This window comes from Kwoniella bestiolae, chromosome 1, assembly GCF_000512585.2.
Source record: "Kwoniella bestiolae CBS 10118 chromosome 1, complete sequence".
Classification (NCBI taxonomy): domain Eukaryota; kingdom Fungi; phylum Basidiomycota; class Tremellomycetes; order Tremellales; family Cryptococcaceae; genus Kwoniella; species Kwoniella bestiolae.
This window is the reverse complement of record NC_089241.1, coordinates 2,068,768-2,088,402: the sequence shown is the minus strand read 5'-3', so window position 1 is coordinate 2,088,402 and position 19,635 is coordinate 2,068,768. Positions and strand designations below refer to the sequence as shown.

Sequence of the window (19,635 nt, the reverse complement as noted above, 5' to 3'; positions counted from 1 at the left end):
GAAAGGCTTTCAGCTCTTACTCATTAGAGCCATTCAGAGTGAGCGCAGTAGAGGATAGTCGCATGTCATTTGAGACTATATGCATATTGAAAGATTTGACTCAACATTGGGACATGCAAATATACGTCAGCTGATATTTTAGCCAGTTGTATCGTCTTCCGGGATGTTCTTCTGAGTAGATTGGGAGGACGCCGTCTGATCGGCCATCAAATGAGCGCGTCTCTCTTCGATTGCTCGCTGCCAAAAGCCCCCAGGGGAAAGCTCGCTAACGCTGAATACCTTGGCTCCTGGCTCATATGTGGTATTATGAATGTGTGGGGAAGACGCATTAGGATCGACACCTTCCCCAGTCTGAGCGAGGTATTAGTGGTCTCCCTGTTTGGCTTTGCATGTGCGGTCGTACTCACATCGCCAACATATACCGTGGCACCCGCTTCGACATGATCACGGTAATGATGACGTCTTCGGGGTAATGGTGGATATCGCCATCCTGCTTGTTGCGGAGCGGTGGTACCTTCATCGTCCACGGACATAGTCTGAGGAGTCAAGCAGCCTGCAACTTCCCCCGAAACAGAGTCGGAATCGGTATTGACTTCAGCAGCTATCTCTGCTTGGTGATCGTCTGAAGTCGAGCCACGTGCGCTTGTATCTCCAATCACTGGTGTTCGTGTGTCAGGTCCACCTCTGAAGCAGTGAGTTCCTGTTCGTCCTTCCACGGTCTCGTTGATGCAAAAAGAGCTCCCTCCCTGAAATTACACCCAGTCAAGTTCGGCTGGTCATCGGAGTGAAGACCCATATAACTCACAGCGTGCTTATTGTTAAATGTTATGCTGGACGCAGTTCCGATTACAGGTTCAAAGTAAGTGTCATCCCCTCTGTTGGGAGTGCTAGACCCGTCTTCGTACTCTGGGGGTTTCTGGTCTGATTCCGATTCTGCTGGGGTGATTGTACCACCCACGAAGCTATCTGCGTCTTTGCTCTCCGAAGAGGGTGCGTCATCACCTTTATCCAATCCTTGACCAGCTCGGGAGCTTAGATGGCCTGCTATTGTCCCGATCAGACTGGCTGCCTGAGCTAACAATCTACGTCGTTGGCCGTCGTTTGAGGACATTATGCGTTATGGCCTTGTGAGGTATGAGGACTCGAAAGATAGTTCATAAGGTGGAAGGATGCTCCTTCTTGTACCTTCTCTTACGGGGTTCAAGTGGCCAAATGACATGTCATGCCTTCTTCTCTGAATAAAGGATATCGCTCACAAAGACTTGGGGGTCTTATACTAACTCTCTTCATGATGAGTTCCTCCTGTCAAACTTGACGGGCTCGACCAATGATCTAATTTTCTCTCTCTATGCTCAACAAGGTACACGTATGGGTCCTGCCTCCGGACTGTCGTCCTGATCGAAGGCATATCGTGGGCGCTGTTCTCAGCCATGGAGGAATGACTGTTGGGAGGGGAGTCGAGACCCCCGAGAAGGTTGGGAAAGATGATATACCCATATGCATACAACATGTAACTTTCTGATCCTGATCACGTTCACCTATGTCAGGAAGGTGCTCAACTTTCGGTAATAGCAGAGACGGCATGAGCGGATGCTCACTGATGATCGATTCCCTCCTGCAACTGCATTAGTATTATGCTTGATCTACTTCTCTGTCCAACACAGCTTCAATCTCCTGAGCAACATCCCGTCGTGTATTTTCGTTGATCATGCCTATGTACCAATCAATATGTGTTTTTCGGCTTGGTCCAGGTTCTGGGTGAAGAGCACTTACCTCGCGCGGATTCACTGATCTCTTTAATGAGGTTCTCGAGATTCGGTGTTTCCTGTGCTCGAGCTCGCTCTGCCAATGATCAAAATATATCAGCGTGGATGACATTTCAGTTATGAGTCAACAGGTCGCAGGTTACTTGTGCCGGAAGAGGATGCTTGGTGACTTACCTTTAGCTAGATCTTTCAAATCATCCACCCAGCCATTCTCTTCTAACTGATTTTGAAGTAGTTTTTGTATTCTATACGAGCGATGACAACATTAGCCTGGAGCACATAACAGGATATCTAGTTCGATTATATATGGAGGAGAAGTACATATAGTACATCCAGGAGTGGTCGTTGTAGTATGACACAGAGAAGGAGTGGAGAAGGCTCACCGATCCCAATCACCCGTCTCCATCAGCCTCTGCCTTATAGCATTCAGGGTAGCTTCGTCTGGCTTTTCGGTTGTTGACACCATATTCTTGGATCTTTTCTTCTCTGAGATTTTTTCTACGGATATGCTTGTTGAGGTGGTTTGATGGAATGTATCGCTGAAGTGGGAGGTAGGAGGAGGAAAAGAGAGCTGGAAGATGTTTGAGGAAGAAGCGAAAGTGGAGGTTGTTCAACCAGAATCACTTCCAAACTCAGTCAAATCCATTCTCTCTTCTTTCTCTTGTCTCGCTATTCCACCTTCACACAAAACATTCTTGTTACCCGAACAAGCTACCCACCTGAAGATCTAGCTGGTATCTCAATCATGTCCCTACTTTCCATTGTGGGGTCATTCCAAGCTCCCCTAACAATCCTCCTAGTAATCTTCGGTCCCTCCCTCTTACCCCGACTGATCAACCTCTTCCGACCCAAACCACCTTCATCCACGCCCGAACCTGTCCGTCCACCTCGACCAATATCACTCAAGCTAACATTGGGTATACATACTCTATGGATCCTCAAACAACTTATCATCCCACCGTACGACTTGTTCGTAAATAACAATATCCCAATATCCACCTCGAACGCTCAAATACGATATACCCTCCTGGGACCAGAATCGCCAAATCAACAGGTTCATCCATTGCTTGAGCTATTGATGACTAGATTGAAAATCATGGATAATAGGCTTCTTTACTCCAAGTTCGGACATAGGAGTTTAATGGATTGTGTATGGTGTCAGACACCTATGGATTACAGTATATACTCTTTACCGGATATACTGGGTTGGTATCTCCTCGAAGCGGTCTTACTAGGTATGATGGGGTGGAGCTGGATAGCTGGGCAAGAGGCAGGTCGACGAGCGGAAGTTTGGAGGAATTCTCTTGGGTGGACTCTTGTTGTTGTTGCGATCACGGAGGTGGGCGTTAAGTGGGGCTGGGATTTGAGGGTTGTAGAGGGTGATGCTCTTCATGTGAGTGATGGGGATCTACTATTCATGCCTTACACTTTCTCATACATACAACGTATCTCACAACTGTATCAAAATAATAAATCAGTGGGAACGTAGAAGCTAATCTACAAGTCCAGCTCGCATCGATAATTCACACCCTACGATCAATCTTTCTCCTATCCTTTCCACTAACATACACTTTCCTCCCCCTCCCCTCTCCCCAAGTATCTCCCAACACCTTAGCAGCGATAATTTCAAATACCACTTCCACCCTTCGACTGACTTCATTAGCTAGAGCTGCTGTCCAGCGGTCTCCAAGAGTGCGAGAAACTTGGAATATATTAGGTAAAAGAGATGCGGAGCGTACGGGGATAGCTAGGAGGGATGAAGATGTGCGTAGGATTGTTAGGGAGTTGAGTCTTGATGAAGCGGGTATGAGGGTCGGTGCGAGGGGTTGGATGAGGGATGGATGGAATGGGATGGTTAGGGTTGATCCGAATCCGAATGCGAACTCCAGTACGCAAGCGGGTATGTAGATGTGGGATTGGGAGTTGTATATGCATTGGTGATAAATTATGCTACAGCCACTCATAATTTGAGCTCGTGGGTGATCAAACGGGGACAGGTTATTCCTGCGGGGTTCGGTATGAATGACCACACGGGTCAAGGCGAATTGTTGATGATATTGGGGAGATGTCGCCTAATTTGGATGGAGGTCATGGGCTGTTGTGTCTCAGCAAGCTTCAAGAAAATGTTCTGTGTCGCTGTCAGCATAGGACTTGGAGCCCTCGATGTCACATGAAGGTCGGCAGTGTCAGATCATTAGCATCAGGTCAAATTCGCTAGTATCAGGCAGTCAGAGTGTTTTAGGAGGACGTCTACTCTAAGTCTTCGAGGGTCTTTGTGCAGGATCAGTAACGATGGAACGTTGTCACGATGAAGCTCTTTTGCTACTCAATTGTAAGATCGCAGATACCTCCTTCAGCCATATATGCCAATGCATCATCTATCCAATCCTACTCTTCATACCATCCTATGAATCTTCATATCCGCTCACTGCGCGACGAGGTCGATTTGGAACTACATTCAAATGGTTTATCAGCTACTGCCATTCGAAGCATGTCACACGCTGTAGCTAAGTGAATGTATAGGTGATCTCACCTGGGAAAGTAGTGGGGATTCGTTCAGCTTGTTTGTATCCGAATGACTTTCTGATAGGTGGGACGGTCAACACCATGATTGGGCCTATACATGTACATATCAGCCGTCCACCCTGAATTATAGTTTCTTGTGGTCCTAAAAGAGCCGATGGGTTTGAGAAGGGTAGATTGACGTACCTGCAAATCCGATAGCGAGAGACCAGAAGATGACTGGTGATTCGTGGGCCATACGTTGCTAAGCGAGCAGACATCATAAGCTTCTTTCCGCGGCATCGTAGCAGGAAATTATCTTACCGCTGTCCTGTAGATAGTAGCCATATTGTCTTACACCTTCTCTATCTTGCTGTTGAGTATGAATGACGATTGATAAGGTGTTAACGTTGACTTGGTACTTTGAGCTGAGCAGCGAAACAGAATTCAGCTAAATCCCATCTTGCTTCAACGGAATCAAATGTTGCTTCAAGAGTCATGTTACGTAAAAGAATTAGCGTGCAGAAATTTTGAATTTGGGAAGTTGAGACCCAGGTCACTCACTGCTCGTTCAACTTTCAACTATTGCATCTTCTCCCCCCTCTTCTCTCTTGTATTGTATAAAACATACACTTATACCCATCAACATTGCCTGAGATATATCATACATCAACATGGCAAAGGGTAAGAACCACGATCGTAAAGCCAATCCAGGCTTTGGTAAGCAGAAGCTCAAGTCTGGATCGGCCGGTGGGGAGTTCAGTATCAAGAAGGTAAAAGGTGGGTTGACCATGCCATCCTGTTCCCCCTTATATCGACATACTTCGCTCTTCCACTCTCCTACTCCCTGGCCAAATCATCGTCCGCTCTATTGACGATGCTCCTCCCTCTTCCATGGGACTGAAGCATGAGGCTGATATACATCGTTCCAATCCGTAGGAGAAAACTTCTACCGAGATGCCAAAGCCGCCTCTCGAGTGAAGATGTTAAACGGCGGTAAAGCCGTTCGAGACAAAGATGGAAACATCGTCCAAGCCGCTGCCTTCCAGAAGGGTGAAAAGGAAGCTGAACCTGGACGAGTTCGACCCGATAGAAGGTGGTTTGGAAATACCCGTGTCATCTCTCAGACCGCCTTGGACCACTTCAGGACGGCGTTGAAGGAACAGAAATCTGATCCGTACTCTGTCCTCTTGAGGAGGAACAAGTTGCCAATGGGTTTGTTGGAGGATGAGTCCAAGATGGGTGGAAAGGTGAGCACATATTCCCATTGTCACTCGACAGTCCTTCTACTATCATCCATCTTTAACGGAGTATTTGAGCTGACGATCATCATTCATCTTTGCTTAGCGACCTCACATCGTCGAGACTGAACCTTTCTCAAACACGTTCGGGCCCAAAGCCCAGCGTAAACGACCCAGACTCAATATCGGCAGTTTAGAGGAACTTGGTGAATCCTCAGCTGCTGCTGATGTAGCCGCACAAGCGGAATCGTCTCGTACGTGTCTCCTTTTACACTCATCCCTCAACATGCACAATGACTGACATTGCGGACCGCTGTAGAACTCGATACAGCCGATCTGGGCGATGTATACCATCCTACCACGTCGACAGCAAGAGAACCAATCTACCAAAAGGGTACTTCGAGACGTATCTGGGGTGAATTATACAAAGTACTCGATTCCTCCGACGTTGTCATTCACGTTCTCGATGCGAGAGATCCCCTTGGTACGAGGTGTAAACCCGTTGTGGAGTACTTGCGTAAAGAGAAGGCTCATAAGCATCTGGTCTATGTGCTTAACAAGGTTGATTTAGTACCTACTTGGGTGACTGTGAGTGGTTTTTTCTTTCTGGGTTGTGCCGTCGTCTTTCGTCAAACCTATTTCGCCTCGTCATTCACCTTTCGAGCTGCGATCCCATCATCTCGCCTCTATCATCCCTTTCCTGTCCTTTTTTTTACTCTCCTTCCTCCCGTCCCACACTCCAGTCAGGGCCATTCGCACTGTCTTTATAAAGACAATTCTTACGCGATTGGACCGTTACGAGAGTGGGAGAACGAGCGTCATGCCCCGACTTATACCCCACCTCCGGCTCCCGTTTTGGGATGCTTTTTGCGAGGCCAAAAAGTCGGTTCGTTCGTTTTGAACGCCGATGAGGGGTCAGGGGAGGACGATGGTTGACACGATTGAGTTGGGGTTTGGATGTGTCTCTTTTTGACTGTTTATCTAATCCGGATCCCTTGGTTGGTTGTCAGACATTCTATCTTGGTTTTATCGTTCTGTTTTGCCGGATGTCGAGAAGGGTTGTTCATGTGTTGTGTGTGATACTGACGCGACGACCCCTTTTTTAGGCTCGATGGGTCAAACATCTCTCATTATCTGCGCCTACCATCGCTTTCCACGCTTCTATCAACAATTCCTTCGGTAAAGGATCTCTCATCCAACTTTTACGTCAATTCTCTGTTCTCCATTCCGACAAGAAGCAGATCTCCATCGGGTTCATCGGATACCCCAATGTTGGCAAGTCCAGTATCATCAACACTCTCAAGAAGAAGAAGGTCTGTACCGTCGCTCCTATCCCTGGTGAAACCAAGGTTTGGCAATATATCACCTTGATGAAGAGGATTTATCTCATCGATTGTCCAGGTATCGTACCTGTGTCAGCTAAAGATTCAGATACCGATACCGTCCTCAAAGGCGTAGTGAGAGTAGAGAATCTAGCTACTCCTGCTGAACATATACCCAGTCTGCTCGAACGGGTTCGACCAGAATACATAGAAAGGACGTATGGTTTGGAGCATAGAGAGGGAGGATGGCACGGTGAATCAGGCGCTGCGATCTTGTTGTCTGCAATGGCCAAACGATCGGGTAAATTGTTGAAAGGTGGTGAACCGGATCAAGAGTCTGCCGCGAAAATGATTCTCAACGATTGGATAAGAGGTAAAATCCCTTTCTTCGTACCCCCACCTGCCAAGGAGGAGAAACAAACTCAAGAGGGTCAAATGAACGAGGCTCAAGCTCAAGAGGACAAGGAGACGACGGAGATGTTAGAGGAACAGGAGAGGTCTCTGGGTAAGATCTTGGGTGAGAAGAGGGTCAAGGGAGTCGAACAGCCCATTAGCAAGATCCCTATAATGACCAAATTCTTGGGTGATGATAATAGGAGGTACAGGGATGATGAGGATGAAGAGAAGAAGGATGTGGAGATGGGTGAACTTGCTGAGGCTGCGGAGGATGACGAGGAGGAAGATGAAGATGACGAGGATGACGAGGATGGTGAATTGGCTTGGGATGATATTTTCCCTGGTGGAGCTGGATCGTCTAAGTTCGCAGACTTGCCTGTGGATGAGGAAGACGACGATGAAGAGGAAGATGATGAGGACGATGAGGAGGAGGATGATGACGAAGAGGACGAAGAGGAAGTGGATATCACATTCACCGCTCCATCAAGTAAAAAAGCAGGTAAACGAAAAGGTGAGCTTTTTTCCTGTCTCTCTGAAGCAGTCAGAGAATCATAAGCTGATTGATATGTTTGCAATGTAGCTGTTGAAGAGGAAGAAGATGAAGATAAACCATCGTCCAAGAAGGAAAAGCGAATGACGACGAACAAGAAGAAATCTGAGAATTTCTATACACACGCGAACGTCAAGAATAGGAACAGGGATAGGAAGGTACCTAAGAATCCTCATAAGAGGCATAGGGAGGGGGATGAGGAGCCCACGGGGAAGAAACGACCCAAGAGTAAGAAGTATTAGGGGGTCGACGGCTGTGTCCTTTTTGGTGGATTGTTTTGTGTAAAATTAATGCTCTCTTTTGGCAGATTGGTAGTTGATAGATATGGACTGTATGTATTATAGTGTATCCTATTTGCACCAGAATCTCGCCTCGTGTTTTCAGAAGACGGTGGTGGTATCTTATCAGTAATGATCATATCAGGAGTGGTTACAGTGTGGAATGCACATTCAAGCTTCATCGTCTTCTTTTACCCTTCCCCTTTCAGGCATGCTTCCGATAACGCCGATACTGCCCTGGGATCGTAAAAGGGGGATTAGGATTGTTTGTAATGAGTATTAACAGACGTTCTTAATTCAGGGTGTCACCGTCTGCTAGGGATAGGGAGGAATGATTACCCTTTGTTTGTAATGACTCTCCATGACCGATTCGGGTATTTTTGTTATTATTGCTGTTATTGAATCCTATGGTGGGAAAGAGACAGAGAGACACATGACGGAATGGAATTGCACTGCACTATACTACGAGTAACAGTACAATGTTGCTTCTCTTCTCTATCTTATCTCTCTTCAACAAGCTCAACATACCCCCACCCAACCAAAAATACTATGATCATCCGTTGTACCCCCTGGGGTCTTCATTAAACCACTTTCTTTGAGAATAGACAGACCTCCTGCTATCTTCCTTATCTGCCTTATCATCAACGCGTAGTTGGTAATCACAATAACATCAATAACATTACATCATTGAAACAGCGGACGAACGTTCGTATAGTCCATTCCGTCCATCAATAGCAATAACAATCAATACCAACAGCATACCATACTCCTATTCATCAATAACACACTCGCAATTGCACACATATACATACAGGGAGATAGACCCACTCTTATCTCCTTTATCACATAATCCTATCCCACCAACATCCTTTCACAGCCCACTCACCGGTATCATCACCTTATCACTTCCCATCAACCATCAACATATACTCTCATACAACTACCACAGTCATACACCGATAAAGCAAGATGAAATACCTAGATTACCCAATCCTCAATCAACTCTCCGCCTCTCTCTCCTCAAACGATGATTCGGACCTGCAAGTTCACGCAAGGTTCGAGGCATACTCTGTTAAACCTGTTGGTAAAGAGAAGAGAGCGTTCAAGGAGAGGGAGGAGGCGTACATGTCCGAACAGGAGGGTATGGAAGAGTGAGTCTTGCCTTTCCTCTGCCATGTATCCCTTTCCTCCCTTGCAGACGACGAGACAGTTTGAAGTTGAGAGAGGGATGAAAGCTGATAGTGATGTGCTCCGCCAGAATGAGCTTTTCACCTGAGATGAGGGAGGCGGGGTTGGCGAGTTGTTTTGGGAGGTTGGATGAGAAGGAATCTAGGTGAGTTGGTTTGCTGCATGTTAGAGCATGTGCTTGTTGAGGATACATGCAGTCGTAGCTCTGATCCTTCATTCCGGCTTCTATCTTCTTGCCTTGGAGGATTTGGGATTATCTTCCTACTGATCGCTTACCTCATCTCGTCCCCTCTCGTTCGAATTATGACAAAAGCTGATACCTACTTGACTGGTCCGCAGAAAAGTCCACTTCTTACTCGTATCAACGCTCAACGCCGCTTTCCCGGATCACGATTTCACCTCTCTTCGTCCGGACCATTTCACAAGAGAAAGATCGGCCGCCCAAGTTTTGTCACATCTTAGCGGGAGTCTGCTGGGATCATCAGGAGTGGGAAACACTCCGTAAGCTATTGTCTTCCTACTCAACTACATAGGCGTTCAGCTTATGTCCTCTTGCCCATTCAGAATCATTCTCTCCCAATTGGCATCCTTCACCCCGCCAACAACACATAAAAGTTCGCCCGTCCTCTCACCCGCCAACTCATCTCCCAACTTGGGACCTTCAGTCCCCTATCCCGACTTATATCGAATACTGAACGAAGTGCTTCCAATGGAAGACTGTGAAGTCTACTCGTGGTTCCCTGAACCAGAGTATGATCCGCATATCGACACTTCGACGGCACCCTCCGAAGACGAGGATGACGATATATTTCTGGAGAATGATAAGATGGATTTGGACGATAGTGATATCGATCCCTCTTGGGGAGCAGGTGGGATGGAGCTGGATGTGGATGAGGAGAGATTGGAGTCTGTGCCTATGATGAGGCAGAATTCTACTTCTGGGGGTGCTACTGCGCCTAGAAGGGGGAGTGAGAGTGCGCTGATTGTTCCTAATGATTGGGATTTGACCAAGGAGAGGAAAGTCAATGGGTTGCTTTGGAGTGCGAATTACTTCTTTTATAGCAAGTGAGTATGACCAATTTATTACACCCCATCAGGAATGTCTTCATCGTGAAAACCTCTGCTAGAGTGAATTAGTCGGCTAATTTGAGCTTCTGCTATCAGACGACAAAAACGAGTTCTCTTCCTCACTTGCTGGTGTCGCAATCGCCCTCTACACCCTATGCCACAAATCGAATCTGCCTTCCCAGTCCAGATCTCCGCATCGTTCTCATCACCTTCCTCGTCCTTCGAACACTTGGTCCCACTGGTCAATTCAGCTGCCTCAAGGACTCATCGATACACACATCATCACAGTCACAATCATCGTAAATCCAAATCTAATTTACGAACAATCAGTAAATCAGGTGACAGTACGTCCTCAACAATCCCTATAAGGGGTATAGAGAGACCTTCGTATTCCCAACAAATCGCTCCTGCCACACCACGCACTTCGAGATTAGCTAGTTCGGCACCAGGTGGGAATGTGGGTTTTGGAACCAAGAGCCCAATGACGAAGATGATGGCTGGGGGGTTTAAGCCTAAACAAACTCCTGCTAGGGCCGCTATGAATGCTCAGCAGCAGCAACAACAACAATCTCAACAACCAGCAATTGATATTACCAGTAGTACTAGCAGTAGTAGGACGAGAGAGAGGAGTGGGTCGACCACCCCTGGACCTAGCGTTGGTTCGACCAGTGCGTTGACGGCTGGATTGAGGGGGAATATTCAGGGATTGGGGGGAGATAAGGGGAAAAGAGTGAAGGTTTAGGATGTCAGTCGGAGCTCAGTGTATAAGACGTGGATGTGTGTGGGGTATCAGCGTGTTAGGATGTCAAAGAGGAAGATCTATCTATTCATATCGCTCAACTACATCATACTCATCTGTAATATCTTTTGTTCATCTTTCGAGAGTCTACTTTGTATATATATATACATAAATTCTGTTAATACTTTGTGGTGTTTGTTCTATTTCTTTGACCATTTGTGAGACTCCTTACTTTTGTGTGACACCCTAAGTCTCCATTTTGGGATTGAGGTTGAGTAACTATGCAGAGTATACATATCATGTCGACTTGTTCGATATTGGACATTAGCATTCAGACTCAACTGCTTGATGAAACATGGGCCTCTACCGCGGCTTATGCTCATTATGATTGGCGACTCGCTGTGGGGCATGACCCGTCCGTCCGAATGAGTTATTCTCGAGCGACTTGACAGTATGAGTGAAACCAATTCGGAATCTTCGATGTTGATGACGCAAGGTGTTTCGACTCGTTCGGCGGGTCGGCGATGTCGGGAGCAATAAGGATTACGTTGACAAATCTACTTCGTTGATGAGTAAATAAGGACATGGACATGAATCATGAATGTATAATGTACATGCAAAAAGTATTAGCAGAAAAGTCGTACAGATAGATGCAAACTCTCAATAAATTTCCTCGACTGTATCCCGTCTTTGTTTCGTTACCGAGAAAACCAGTGATTAGAACGATGTCATCTCAACCTCTACACCCTCTACCGCCCTTCACAGCTGAGACTGCACATCGGTAAGTGGACCATACGAGATGCATTGATTGTGGGCGGTTCTGGAGGGTGATGGCTGATATGGGATGGAACACGGGGACGTAGGAAAGTAAAAGCTGCTCAAGATAAATGGAGTGAGTCCATCCCAATACCCAACATGCAACATCCAAAGCGACACTCCCGATCCGACTTCAATGACCCAACCGTCTCTTCTAACCGATGGATGATCAGAGACGGTGGACGATGAGAGATGGACTACAAATGCGGGGGTAGCTAATACATTGCTTACTGCTGCAGATACAAAATCCCCCAAATCGATCTCCCCGGCCTACACACCCGATTCCCTCTGGCGTAATCGAGATGAATTCTTCGAAGGTACTGTGGCTATCGAAGATTTCTTGACTAGGAAATGGGAGAGGGAACATAATTATAGGTTGAGGAAGGAATTGTTTGCGTTTAGCGATAATAAGATGTGAGTGGTATATATTCTTCTGTCTTAATCTGATAAGAGATGTGGGAAAGGGAGATGGGACGTATAGGGAATTAGATCAGGTGTTGGTATTTCAACCTGAATATCGTCATTGTATATTGATGTTGCAATTCAATGTAATGCAGTGCAGTCGAATTCTGGTACGAATACTCTGAAAGCCCTGATACTTCTTCTCAATGGTATAGGACCTATGGCCTTGAACATTGGGTGAGCACCTCTTCTTCTCTTCTTCTCTTCCTCCGTCTCTTCTGTTTCTTTCAAGACTAATTCCTTGTATGACGACTTTACAGGTCTTCGCTGAAGACGGGAGAATGAAGTCCCGTCAGATGAGCGGGAATACCATTGCTATCAAGGACGAGGAGAGGTGGTTCAAGGATGGAGTGGATGTCAATGTGAGTGTGGTTGTGTCCACCCCTCAATCTGCCCTTCCTGCGGATACTTGATGAGTGCTGATTTTCTTTGCTGGCATGATGTAGGAGGGGGAAGTTCCGAGGGGACATATCTCGGTGAAGGAGTAATGTCCACTCTAAAATATTCTCTCAAGCAGGTAACCTGGGAAAGCTCCGTGACTTGATTGCAAGAGCATGAATGACATGACTTCATATATCTGAACGAAGCAAATGGAGGAACCCATGATGCATAATGCACTATAACATGACATATGTCCTACTATCCGAGTCTCCTACGCCCAATGGCTTTATGCCAGCTGCAGTCCGCCTACTCCTCAGTCTTCAACTTCTTGACAGCTGGCACTTCTCCATTCCCATTAGCGTGCTTGGCATCTACGATGGCTCTTCTGACGAGGGAAGCCTGTACGAATGGAAGACGAATGATCAGCTTACGTTACCAGCCGGTACTAGGTAAGCTGAATTACTCACTTGATTGAGGTTGTCGAGCATATCAACAGTCATCTCCCAATCGACACAGGCTAAGCACATCGGGGTTCGACTTAATCAGCAACTGGGTTGTCCTTAGAAAGGATGGTATGATCATATTTTCGCAGCTGGTTTTGCACTCACCATCAGTGATCGATACACCGTACTCCAATTGATCCCTAGGCTTATCCGAGCTCTGTTTACCTCCCTTCAAATTACTCTCGAACCTATAATCCGCATATGACTTGTCAGCTCAAATCCTCTCCCTACGATGTTATCCACAACGGAGATAGGGATAACAGTTGAGAAGAGATTCAACCCACATGATACCGGTGATACCCTCCTCACCAGCTGCGATCTGTCCGGCGACATCCGCAGCTACTTTAGGTTGGTTCAAGTGGTTCTTCGATGAGTTTCCGTGAGAGCAGTCGACCATGATAGAAGCGAAGGCGTCTGGGTTCTTGGTTCGCATGGTCGATAAGGCTTTTTGGACGTGTTCGGCGCTGTGTCACGGTTATACAGAACAAGGTCAGTAGAGACTTCTACATCATGACACATAGCATATATCCTTCCTTTCGTATATCATGCTCAAGAAGGAACAATTACTCACGCAAAGTTAGGTCCGTGGGTCCCACCCCTCAAAATCACATGACAATCCCTATTCCCACTAGTCTTGACGATACTGGCCATACCCTGGGAATTTATACCCATGAAATTGTGAGGGTGAGAAGCGGACTGCATAGCGTCGATGGCGACTCCGACTGAACCGTCCGTACCGTTCTTGAAACCTATGGGGAAGGACGCTCCGGAGGCCAGCTCCCGATGTAATTGGGATTCGGTCGTTCGGGCACCGATGGCTCCCCAAGTTATGAGGTCGGCTATGAACTGGGGACTGCGGATGTGTGGGATGGTGGATGATAGTTGTTACAAGGTTGTCGTGATAGGCAATGAGGGATTTTGAGAGAAAAGAGAAGGGAAAAATAGATATTATCATCAGTTGAGACCTTCACCGATAATGTAGCCTACGACGGCAGCACTCACCTAATAGTATCGAGTAGTTCACATCCAACGGGCATACCCATATCGTTGATATCGCATAACAGCTCTCTAGCGATTCTCAGACCTTTGTTGATAGCGAAAGAGTTGTTGATATCTGGATCATTAATGAGACCTTTCCAGCCGACGGTTGTCCTTGGTTTCTCGCTGATAGGGTAATATATAGATCAGCAGCTGTATACATAATAACAGACGGCACATCAAGACCAATCATTCAATATACACAATTGAGATGTTGTTTGGGACAGACTCTCGGTGCAGTGACAGAGCCCCACTCACAAGTAAACCCTCATAACAACCTCTAACCCAGGCCATCTACCTTCCTGAACGCCCTTCCTCAGCCTCGAAGCGTACTCCTTGGCCTGATCCACATCGTGTATACTGCATGGTCCGACTACAACCAATAATCTGGACAACGGGTCTGTTCCCTGGACAATCGATGCGGCTGTTCGTCTGGATGAGGAGATGGTTTTGGAGGCGACGGCGGGGACGGGGAGGTCGTGTCTGAGTAAAGCGGGAGGAATTAGGGGGTCGTACTGTTACAGTCTTTACAGCATGAGCGCCAGTTTCCTTGTGTAGAACAAGAGGGACAAGAATATAGGACTAGATGAATTGGAACGGTACTCACACCTGTGACCTTTCGGTCATCTAGGGGTCTATTCCTATCTGGGGAGGGGGTACCGTGTGACATTTTCTGGTTTGATGTCTGTTGTCTGTTTTTGAAGAGGGAAGTGAGTTTGAAAGAAAATAAGTGAGTGTTCTTGATTCACTGTTATGGTATTTTTTCTACGATGTATAGATATATGTATAACGGTAGATCTTTATCGAATGATGATGGTTTCGTTTGATTTCCGACTCAAAAAAAGTAAAGAACCCGCTACTAGGCACTACCGCCGGAAGAATGCGGGGTAAAGGTATAATGCCACGTCAGGCTACTTTTCATATGAAAGGTTGATAACGATATTTTGAGCCCAAGCAGAGTTCCTTCTTTGTGTATCATATTCGGTGTGTGCGAGGTTGTCAAGATAGAATAATATAACTGTTTTCGAGTCGTTCTTGAGAGACATATAACATTCCTTTATCCATCTTCATCAACAGTCATCTGTCTTCTATCTCCCTCTGGGCACCTGAGATCATAGAAATCACAAAATTCATAGAAAATGATTGATCTTATCCATTGTGAGCTGATTCTTACATCAACTTAACCTTAAATCTCTAGGAGGGAGAGAAAGCAGAAGCTGACAGCTCGGTTCAACGCTGAACAGTCCAAACCGACAAGGGAGGTAACCCCGATGTCGTCCGTGAATCTCAGAAAAAGAGGGGAGCGAGCGTAGAGCTGGTAGATGAGGTTATTGAGATTTTTGGTGCTCACAAGCAAGGTGGGTTGGCTTCTTCACTTATCCCAGGTCTGCTTTATGCGATGTTGGAGGAACCCCGTTTTCTTTCCTTTACATACTTAATTTCATGTCATGAGATGAGTACAAGTCTTCGGAAGAAATCTACTGATTTTGAGCCCATTTGACAGCCCAATTCGAGAAAGAAGGTGCTCAACGTGAATTGAATGCCCTTCAAAAAGAGATTGGACAAATCAAAAAAGCCAAAGGTGATGCCACCGAATTGTTGACCAAGAAGGCAGGATTGGATAAGAAGATTGCGGATTTGGTCACCAAGACGAATGAGCTGGTTACGCTGAGAGATAAGAAGGCGGGACTGATTGGGAATATCGTTGATGAGAGGAATGCTGTTTCCATGGATGAGGTGAGTTTGATAACGATTTGGATATGGATATGAGCGACCTTTGGAGGTGGTGTAGATGTAAGAGGGAAGAGAGGATGTCCGGTGTTGAATTGTCTCGTCATTTTTTGTCTATGATTTGAAAACCTTAAATGCTGATGTGATTCATTGCGAGTTTAGGACGACAACGCAATCATGCGAGTATGGCACCCCGAGCCCAACCACAAGGGCAACTCCGGGACTGGTCTCGCTCTCGAAGATAAGTCTGAAGGTGTCCTGTCCCACCACGAGGTACTCTACAGATTAGAAGCGTACGATACCGACCGAGGAGTCAAGGTGTTCGGACACCGTGGATTCTACTTGACCAACGATGGTGTAGACTTGAATCAGGCTTTGATCTCTTACGGATTGGATTTCCTGAGGAAGAGACAATACAGGAAGGTGCAACCTCCTTTCATGATCAAGAAGGATATCATGGCTGCTACTGCTCAATTATCCGAATTCGACGAAGCGCTTTACAAGGTTACGGGAGATACCGAGGATAAATATTTGATTGCGACTTCTGAACAACCTATCTCGGCTATGCATATGGATGAAAATATCCCGAAGGAAAGTTTGCCTAAGAGGTGAGTGAAGTCAGCTATCGAAAAGTCTCGTTCATGGTCTTCGTGAGGAAGCTTAGCTGACAATCCTGGGATGATACGCCAGATACGCCGGTTACTCTACCTGTTTCAGGAAGGAAGCTGGTTCGCACGGAAAGGATACCTGGGGTATCTTCAGAGTACATCAATTTGAGAAGGTAGAGCAGGTGAGTGAAGTCTTGCGATGCAATACACAACCCCTTCGTTTCATGGTTATCTTTTGTCCTTGAAAGAAGTATGGCTGACCAAAACCTCACACAGTTTATCATCTGTGAACCTGAAAACTCTCCCGCCGAGCTCGACCGGATGGTCGAGACCTCTCGAGAATTCTACGAATCCCTTGAAATCCCATACAGAGTAGTCAACATCGTCTCTGGAGCTTTGAACAATGCTGCCTCTATTAAATACGATTTGGAAGCTTGGTTCCCCTTCCAAGGTGAATACAAGGAATTGGTCAGTTGTTCAAACTGTACCGATTATCGTGAGTGGAGGCTTCCCTTTTCTTACCTTAACTTGGACTGATTGCTGATCATCATCGACTTGGAATTGCGAATACAGAATCCAGATCTTTGAACGTCAGATTAGGATTCAAGACTAAAGATGCTAAAGTCGGTTTCGTACATATGTTGAACGGTACGCTGTGTGCTACTGAGCGAGCTCTGTGTTGTATCGTCGAGAACTACCAGACCCCAGAGGTGAGTCCATGTTCATTGCTCGGTGAAACCCCAATTCCTTGATTGGCTATCACTAAAGTAGAGCAAACATTGACGTACGATATGCAAATAGGGTCTCCGAATTCCCAAAGCACTCCAACCGTATATGCAAGGAAGGGAGTTCATACCTTACACTGCTGAGTTGCCAAAGGGAACCACCAGCCAAAAGCAGAAGAAGTAGACGGGGTAGAGGAATCTCCATAGAGAGTGAGAGGAGAGATCGATTAGTTGAGATCATGCTATCACATGCATTTGCTTATATATAGACTATCCAATCTGGGTTGCGATGATCAAACTGCTACAGAGACTGTATATGTGTAAAAGTCAACATGAGCAATACATATGCCAATTTGAAGCATCAAGGACGAAATGATAAGAAGCCAGACGCGTTCACTTTGACGCGTTTCACACTGATTTCCCTCGTTCAACTCGAAAAAACATTAGAGCAATTTTCCCTCCACTTGTACTTTTGAGGCCCCTTGTCCAACATAGGATATCAAACGATACTCATCCACTACCATCGCATGCACTATCCGACCAGACCACCCAGAACATCAGGCAATCGGTTAAAAGCCAAAAGCCATCATCACGACTCATATCCCTCAATCACCTGCTTCAACCCCTCCTCGAACCACAGTAACCCAAACTCAGACTCAGACTGAGGCAACGACCCACGATGGATTCCCCCCTCCTCCCTCAATTCGGGAAACAGCATCTCCCCGACGTATCTCTCCTAGACGATCCCTCCTTACTAGCAGACCTATCACTAGACTCGGACCTGCCGGACTCGTCAACTTCAAACCATCATTTATTCACTGATGAGCCGCAGCGCCGGACCGAATCAATATTCTCTTCGACCTCTTCGTCTTCTTACAAACCTAACGAGGGGGGACGGAGGGTCCACATAGAAAACGAGGGGGAAGAGGATACACCTGTGAAGAATACGAATAGGAATAAGGGGGGTAGTAAACCTAGATTCTCATTGTTCGCTCCTCAGGCTACTACCTTCGATGATGAGGAGGAAGAGGAGGATCGAACGATACATCATCGACCTGCTTCTTCTCAGCCGGCACGGGAGGGTGATGCGCTCGAAGCACAAGAGCAAGGAGCAGAAGAGCATGCAGAGGATGAAGGGGGGCACAGACAGGGACAGGGGCAGAGGCAGAGATCATCTGTGGATGATCATACTAGGGAGGATAGGTTACGCTCGAGTCTTTACGAGTTGAGGAAGATGAATGAGGTTTTTGAGGGTGTTTTGGGTGCGTTGGAGGGGGTGAGGGGACATAATCAGGTGAGTTGGGATATCCTCCTAGGTGGAAGGATAAGTCATGACGAACGATGAAGGGATAACGGGGCGATTCGTTAGCTAGACAATTTATGTGAGAAGCGACAAGTTGCTAATTTTCTCTATTGGGATTGATTGTATAGCGACTTGCCGAACGAGTACGACAGACCTCCGCGCTACTCGACGAATACACCGCAATCATGGGTCAGGCGGAACATACTCAGAGATTACTGTTGAATCCCAAATGGACGGGAAGTGCAGATGTGAGTAGACTGTTCGTCAAACGGATATGTAATTCACATCAAAGGGGAATTATCGTTCCCATCATCCCTGCCCTCATTAGTTCTGTTCAGACAATGGCTCTGTCCCTCTTTAAATGAAACGCTAATTATCTTTATCTTTACCTTGCACGTATAGGACGCAGAAGCACTAGCAGCCATCGAGCAAGCCCGCATAATGGCAATCCAACAGGCAGAAGAGGAATCTCGACGTGCGGCCGAAGCAGCTCGTTTGGCTGAGGAAGAGAGGGAAAGGAGGATAGCCGAGAGGGAGAGAGCCGAGTCGTCCAGGGGTGGTAGAGGACGAGGTGGATTTGGCCTGAGTGCGGGTGGGAGAGGAGTGCCGAGGGGAAGTACCGTCAGGGGAAGGGGTGAGTGGTCTGAGCATACTTTTCCATACTTCACGGTCGATTGGATTGATTTATATCATCTTTTCAATACTCGTACTCACTTGGTGGATATGAGTTTTTCTAGTATATGACTGACATGCTATTTGATACCTTTTTAGGTACCGGTATACCCCGTCCGTCGGTGACTACTTCCCGACCTACTTCTACGACAGGTATCAAGCGAGGTACAACGACCACATCATCTACGAGGGGTGCCGGTGGGCTGGGAGGTCAGTATAATCACGTGAAGAGTAGTGGGTATGGACCGAGGGGATAGAGATATATCGTTTCAGAATGGACAGTTTAAATTAGAGACGGCATCCGCGATAGTGTGTATTGCGGATCGTAAATAATCGAATCGATGGA

The 19,635-nt window shown here is 46.6% G+C and overlaps 10 protein-coding genes across 10 annotated transcripts; 6 read left to right on the top strand and 4 right to left on the bottom strand.

Moving 5' to 3' along the window:
* Positions 1-138: 138 nt before the first annotated feature.
* I302_100783 (uncharacterized protein) lies at positions 139-1,111 on the bottom strand (the record flags this gene model as incomplete). Its single annotated transcript, XM_019190793.1, has 3 exons — positions 139-351; positions 408-746; positions 806-1,111. The coding sequence occupies 3 exons, from the start codon at positions 1,109-1,111 to the stop codon at positions 139-141; spliced, it is 858 nt and encodes a 285-aa protein (XP_019047541.1).
* Positions 1,112-1,632: 521 nt separating this feature from the next.
* Positions 1,633-2,232, bottom strand: I302_100782 (transcription and mRNA export factor SUS1; the record flags this gene model as incomplete). The annotated part of the gene is made up of 4 exons (XM_019190792.1): positions 1,633-1,712; positions 1,774-1,842; positions 1,941-2,011; positions 2,150-2,232. 4 exons carry the CDS (start codon positions 2,230-2,232, stop codon positions 1,633-1,635), a joined length of 303 nt encoding a protein of 100 aa, XP_019047540.1.
* A 279-nt stretch (positions 2,233-2,511) lies between these two features.
* Positions 2,512-3,674, top strand: I302_100781 (uncharacterized protein; the record flags this gene model as incomplete). Its single annotated transcript, XM_019190791.1, has 2 exons — positions 2,512-3,159; positions 3,276-3,674. The coding sequence occupies 2 exons, from the start codon at positions 2,512-2,514 to the stop codon at positions 3,672-3,674; spliced, it is 1,047 nt and encodes a 348-aa protein (XP_019047539.1).
* Positions 3,675-4,171: 497 nt separating this feature from the next.
* Positions 4,172-4,616, bottom strand: I302_100780 (uncharacterized protein; the record flags this gene model as incomplete). The annotated part of the gene is made up of 4 exons (XM_019190790.1): positions 4,172-4,218; positions 4,300-4,383; positions 4,476-4,533; positions 4,593-4,616. The coding sequence occupies 4 exons, from the start codon at positions 4,614-4,616 to the stop codon at positions 4,172-4,174; spliced, it is 213 nt and encodes a 70-aa protein (XP_019047538.1).
* A 326-nt stretch (positions 4,617-4,942) lies between these two features.
* On the top strand, positions 4,943-8,019 carry I302_100779 (nucleolar GTP-binding protein 2; the record flags this gene model as incomplete). Its single annotated transcript, XM_019190789.1, has 6 exons — positions 4,943-5,048; positions 5,208-5,518; positions 5,616-5,763; positions 5,829-6,097; positions 6,616-7,738; positions 7,808-8,019. 6 exons carry the CDS (start codon positions 4,943-4,945, stop codon positions 8,017-8,019), a joined length of 2,169 nt encoding a protein of 722 aa, XP_019047537.1.
* A 1,005-nt stretch (positions 8,020-9,024) lies between these two features.
* I302_100778 (uncharacterized protein) lies at positions 9,025-11,053 on the top strand (the record flags this gene model as incomplete). Its single annotated transcript, XM_019190788.1, has 5 exons — positions 9,025-9,206; positions 9,314-9,388; positions 9,583-9,744; positions 9,808-10,308; positions 10,408-11,053. 5 exons carry the CDS (start codon positions 9,025-9,027, stop codon positions 11,051-11,053), a joined length of 1,566 nt encoding a protein of 521 aa, XP_019047536.1.
* Positions 11,054-11,775: 722 nt separating this feature from the next.
* Positions 11,776-12,816, top strand: I302_100777 (uncharacterized protein; the record flags this gene model as incomplete). The annotated part of the gene is made up of 6 exons (XM_019190787.1): positions 11,776-11,831; positions 11,914-11,942; positions 12,106-12,280; positions 12,424-12,505; positions 12,589-12,690; positions 12,775-12,816. The coding sequence occupies 6 exons, from the start codon at positions 11,776-11,778 to the stop codon at positions 12,814-12,816; spliced, it is 486 nt and encodes a 161-aa protein (XP_019047535.1).
* A 199-nt stretch (positions 12,817-13,015) lies between these two features.
* On the bottom strand, positions 13,016-14,920 carry I302_100776 (3-deoxy-7-phosphoheptulonate synthase; the record flags this gene model as incomplete). The annotated part of the gene is made up of 8 exons (XM_019190786.1): positions 13,016-13,108; positions 13,177-13,226; positions 13,318-13,400; positions 13,497-13,676; positions 13,784-14,065; positions 14,215-14,376; positions 14,509-14,765; positions 14,858-14,920. The coding sequence occupies 8 exons, from the start codon at positions 14,918-14,920 to the stop codon at positions 13,016-13,018; spliced, it is 1,170 nt and encodes a 389-aa protein (XP_019047534.1).
* A 469-nt stretch (positions 14,921-15,389) lies between these two features.
* On the top strand, positions 15,390-17,498 carry I302_100775 (serine-tRNA ligase; the record flags this gene model as incomplete). Its single annotated transcript, XM_019190785.1, has 8 exons — positions 15,390-15,408; positions 15,495-15,608; positions 15,755-15,987; positions 16,144-16,589; positions 16,672-16,771; positions 16,866-17,085; positions 17,163-17,299; positions 17,391-17,498. 8 exons carry the CDS (start codon positions 15,390-15,392, stop codon positions 17,496-17,498), a joined length of 1,377 nt encoding a protein of 458 aa, XP_019047533.1.
* A 495-nt stretch (positions 17,499-17,993) lies between these two features.
* Positions 17,994-19,546, top strand: I302_100774 (uncharacterized protein; the record flags this gene model as incomplete). Its single annotated transcript, XM_019190784.1, has 4 exons — positions 17,994-18,608; positions 18,746-18,865; positions 19,020-19,251; positions 19,389-19,546. 4 exons carry the CDS (start codon positions 17,994-17,996, stop codon positions 19,544-19,546), a joined length of 1,125 nt encoding a protein of 374 aa, XP_019047532.1.
* Between the last annotated feature and the right edge of the window lie 89 nt (positions 19,547-19,635).